The sequence below is a fragment of the Pygoscelis adeliae genome, unplaced genomic scaffold, assembly GCF_000699105.1.
Source record: "Pygoscelis adeliae isolate BGI_AS28 unplaced genomic scaffold, ASM69910v1 Scaffold208, whole genome shotgun sequence".
NCBI classification, from domain to species: Eukaryota; Metazoa; Chordata; class Aves; order Sphenisciformes; family Spheniscidae; genus Pygoscelis; species Pygoscelis adeliae.
Window position 1 is genome coordinate 1,660,106 of NW_008825290.1, and position 4,788 is coordinate 1,664,893.

At 49.7% G+C, this 4,788-nt stretch overlaps 1 protein-coding gene across 1 annotated transcript in view; it reads left to right on the plus strand.

Annotated features, from left to right (window-relative positions):
* The window catches only part of LOC103921902 (SRSF protein kinase 3-like), a 12,393-nt gene extending 7,846 nt beyond the window's left edge, over window positions 1-4,547 (plus strand). The window contains exons 7-11 of the mRNA XM_009329948.1: window positions 729-891; window positions 2,111-2,196; window positions 2,633-2,740; window positions 3,183-3,252; window positions 3,331-4,547. Coding sequence (XP_009328223.1) covers window positions 729-891; window positions 2,111-2,196; window positions 2,633-2,740; window positions 3,183-3,252; window positions 3,331-3,638 — 735 coding nt within the window. The 3' untranslated portion in view covers window positions 3,639-4,547. The remainder of the gene's footprint in view (window positions 1-728; window positions 892-2,110; window positions 2,197-2,632; window positions 2,741-3,182; window positions 3,253-3,330) is intronic.
* Window positions 4,548-4,788: the final 241 nt, after the last annotated feature.

Genomic DNA, 4,788 nt, shown 5'->3' on the forward strand with positions numbered 1-4,788 from the left:
CTACATGGCTCTCCTGCACTACCCTTAAGTCCTCTCTACACGCACTCACTCATCGTCTCTCCCTCCTCCTGTCCGGGTTATGCTGCACCTCCTTTTCTTTCCTTGTACGACGGGACGCCCTCCCGTGCCATGTCACTCTATAACCAGCCCCCAGCTTCCATTCGAATGATAATCGGCAGGAAGGCATGGTGGTCCGAGGACGTAACGGCCACACGAACAGGAGTGTTTTTTCAGGAGAAAGTTCAGCTTTGAGATCGTAATGCCTCCTTGTAGCCCTGTCCTCTTTCCATCTCTCCGGGCTTGCCCATCCATGCCGACACCTGTGTACCTTCACGCTGCCTTCTGCTCCGTGTCACCCCCACCTCCCCCAAACAGCCCCTTCCCCGCTGGGCTCCCCAGGCCCCCTCTCGCTCGGCGTGCTGGACACGTGGGGCTCCGGCACCCGCTCCTCCTGCCGCCTCTCGCGATGAAACCCCTTGTGCCTGCTCCCACAGGGCCACCCCAATCAATGTCACCGCTCTGCCGGCTGCACCTCCAGCTTAGTACAGGGCACTCACTACACAGAAACGATTTACTGCAGATAGTTATCACCAGTGCCCCCTTTCTTCAATACCAGAACGTCCACAACTTGCGTGTCTACTGTGCCCAACTGCTCTGACAGCTGCTGGGGCAGGGGAGGCGGTGGGGACCCTCGCGTTGCTGACGTGAGTTGCTGCCTGCTCGCCCAGGTGCTGGCAGGGCTGCACTTCCTGCACAAGCGCTGCCGCATTATCCACACGGACATCAAACCGGAGAACGTCTTGCTGTACGGACGTGACAAAAGCCTCCAAAGGCTTCTGCCCGATACGCTCGACTGCAGCCAGAGAACAGATCTGAGGCTCAAGGGACCAGGTGAGCACTCCAGGGTTTTTTTAACAAGAAGAGGGACTTACGTGTTTATTGCCAGGAGGGAAACAGAGAGGCAGCAGGTACAGATATCTTAGGAAAGGTTCCCATCTCCTGCAACAGCCAGTACAAAACAGTCCAGCCAGCTTATGCTGCTGAGAGGCCTCTCTTATCTCTGCTTAATACAAACATCAGGCTGAGTGGCTACAAGCTACTCAAGGCACCTACAGAAATGTGGTCTTGCAGGTAGGTTTGTGTGGAGGACAACTACAGATCACGGGCATCTGTTAACAGCCCCACCACAACCTCAGAGCTCATTCTTATGGCTTAAGGTACAGCATAGTTCCCTTGTGTCCGGTGTTTTCAGCCACTGAAAGGTTTACGTACAAAATGGTTTGATCAGAAAGCTGTATGACGCTTCTGCTCTTTATTTCCTGTATTTCTGAGGTTTGTGGGAGACTTGTATGTACTGCCAATCTTCAAGGCCTTTTGAGACATAATTTATTTGCAGAGAATGGTGTGAATATCAAATAAGACGTAGGGCTGGAGAGTTTCTCGAGAGATCAGCTCATCTCCCAGCAATGAGACCTTTATATTATCCTCGCCCAATGTTGTCCCATGAGCATTTCTCCCATGATGGTGCCGTTTTGTCTCTCAAACTCTGGGGCAATGGGGAATGCTAAATTAGTGGCTGAGTCTTTTGCTTGGAGCAGAAAAGCACAATATTAGGCACAGACTGACAGCTCACTGTAAAGCAGTAAACCAAAAATTACCCTTTTCCAGGGTCACATGAAAATGTAACCTTTACGGTGCTTGCCAAGCAGCCTGTCTCCAAGGTCTGTGACAGCCAGGATTGCTGAAGGCTAAGGAGGCATGACAGATGTTTTGTGTCTGACTAGTGCTGGTAGGATGTGCTCTCCTCTGGGCCCGCAATAATTTAACCTCGGTGCTAGAGGAACCTTGCAGCAGGACAGGAGCACATGGTCACGCCGCTCCACTCCAAGCTACTGTCCTCCCAGACATCCTCTTAGATCTTGACTGGGTACCAGCTCTTCCTTTGTGTTTCCTCAAAAAACAGAGGTGGCATTTTATTGATGATAAAAAGCATTTTGGGACCTTTTAGGCTGAAAAAATTTAAAGGCAGGCATACATGCCTCTCTTGTGGTAAGTGATGCATACCTGTTGGTTTGGAAAGACCTGGTTTCTCTCTGCCTTTTCCATCTAGGAGGTGATCTTGGCAATCGATTGGAAGAATCTGATTTAATGAGCATGGAAGTGAAAATTGCAGATCTGGGCAGTGCGTGCTGGACAGTGAGTCTGCTCCGAGTCTCAGTCCCATGCAGGACGCTGTGTGCTTCTTTCCATCCCACCCTGCGTGTCTGTCCTTTTACAGCTGAACAGCTATTTCAGTGTGCTGAAGGGATACCGGTTTCAGGGGGTGTTACATTCAGCACTCCCAGCTCAGAGCTGGGCCCTGTGCTCCTGGAGACACTGTCAACTTTGGATGTTTCTTCAGCTTGCAGTTAGTCCCTACAATTGGAAATTCAAAACCGTGTTCAGTGTGAAATGTTGGGAGATAAATTCACCCTGGTGTCAGTAGGGCTGAGAATGTGCCTGCCGTGCCCTGCGCAGAGTTTAGTACATGTATTCAGTTCTGCCCCGCAGCGTCCTCCTCACCGTGCAGGAAGCTTGTGACCACAAGCGTTGCCGTTACTCATTTAAGGACGGGAGTTTGTTTCTGTTTCAGTACAAGCCTTTTTCCAAGGAGATACAGACCCAGCCATACCGTGCCCTGGAAGTGCTTCTTGGATTAGACTACGGCACTCCTGCGGATATCTGGAGCACGGGCTGCCTGGTAGGACTGGGGATGATGCTGTGTGCGCACGGGAGATAACTGACACTAACAGGCTGGGGCAGCGTGTCCTCAGCACCCACCTATACCCACTGCATGGGGAGCAAGACTTCCTTGCTGAGAAGCAGTAAGGGGTTGTCTGCACGCATTCACTTTGGATTGAAAGCATGCTGCTGATAAAATTCACGCTTAGTTAGTTCATGCTATAATGTTGCATGTCACTCATGTTAGTTCACAGACTTGACTGAATCAGGCACGTACTAGTTTTCATCCTGATGGAGCTTAAAGGTGCTGTTTCACCATGGTACAGATCAAAGCAGTATGAATATTTCCATATTTTAGGATCAGTTTTGTGTGATAGGAAGGGAAATTGGTACTATCAGAGTTAACGGGGAAGAAAAACTCCAGGTCAGTTAGTGAATTAACAATGCTACTCCATTTCTAGGCATTTGAAATGGCAACTGGGGAGCGTCTGTTTGATCCTCAACCTGGGAAATATTTCTCCAGAGATGATGGTAGGACTCAATCAGTTTTATTCATTTCACTGACGGAAGTGTCACAGTCTTTGAATCTAGATGTGTCCCTCTGCCTAGATCATGTTGCTCGTATTATTGAACTCCTGGGAAGAATTCCTCCTCAAATTGCTTTCTCCTGGAACAAGTCAACAAAATTCTTCAGCAGGCCAGGTAAGAATTGGAGTAAGGAAGTTTACTCTAAAAAACACTGTGGATCCCTGACACACTCCTACTCAGCTCACACAGTCTTCATCCCAAAAGTTATGTTACGCAACACAGGCTACAAGCAGGGACTGAACACAAGCGGAGATATCATAAAGAGCAGTAACACTCCCTGCCCACGTTTGCAATCCAGGAGCGTTCCAGGGATGAATACAAAATCCTGAAAAACGGTCATAGCAAACACCCAACAGGGAAAACATTTCCATTCTTTCTCCTTTGGATTTGGAGAGAATGGAAATACGGACAGGAAATAGCTACATGCCAGGAAGGCTGAAGAGTGTGTAACTGCCTGGATTTCACCCGTTCACTGGCAGAGAACAATGGTGATCAGGAATGGGACACTCGTACCCTTCCATCCTTCCAACGCGGCTGCTATATTTAGTCTTCTGACCCAACTGTAACGTCTCTTCTGTTTTATTCTCCCCAATTCCTTTCCCTTTGACTCACTAGGCTTGAAATCTTTGTCTTTGACCTCAAGGCATCACATGACTCCATCCTTCTGCAATTTAGCCTATCCTCCTCTTCCTCTGCTTTCACGCTCACCAGCCACACAGCTTCAGCATACCCACAATTCATTCAATGTTGAGTGCTGGTCCCATGCTGCAGTTCAACGAGCACCTCCCTGCACATTCAGATCCTTTGCTCACACTTATTCCTTCTATGGTGCTCGAAAGAAATGAGTCAAAACTAGTTCTCGTTCTATATTCATTCTCTGTGTGAACCAAACTGGCCTGACCTGAATCACATTTACACCAGGTACTCCCGAGGACAAGGATAGCTTCTGGGTCAGTAGTGGCACTCCTCTGGGCCCCATGGAGCTCGTAGGCACAAAACAAATTAACCATTAGTGTCTTGCAAGCTCTGGCACTGAAATGGCCCGATGCATTCTGGGTTGCGTGCGGACAGGCAGAGGGAGCAAGCAGCAATGGCTTTGGCATGGCTATTCTGGGAACACTTCATTCGCTCTTGGCATGTTCTCATCTAAGCAATGGGGAGACTCCAAACACTAGCTTGGAAAGACCATTTCTGAGAAACACCCGAGAGCCAAACCTGCAAGGGGCAGTGCGGGTGAAGCTTACAGACGGGAAGATTCGGAGGCTAAGGAAGGGATCCTTCCGGCTGCCTTGGATGAATTGTATGAGGCGCGCGTGTAACTGAGGTACTGTGCTTACGCTGTCTTTGCTAGGCGCTCTCCTGCGGATCTCCAGGCTTTCCCCCCGCAGCCTCCACAGCATCCTGGCGGAGAGACACAACTGGACAAAATACGAGGACACCCCCTTCACCAGCATCCTCCTGCCGGCGCTGCAGTACGCA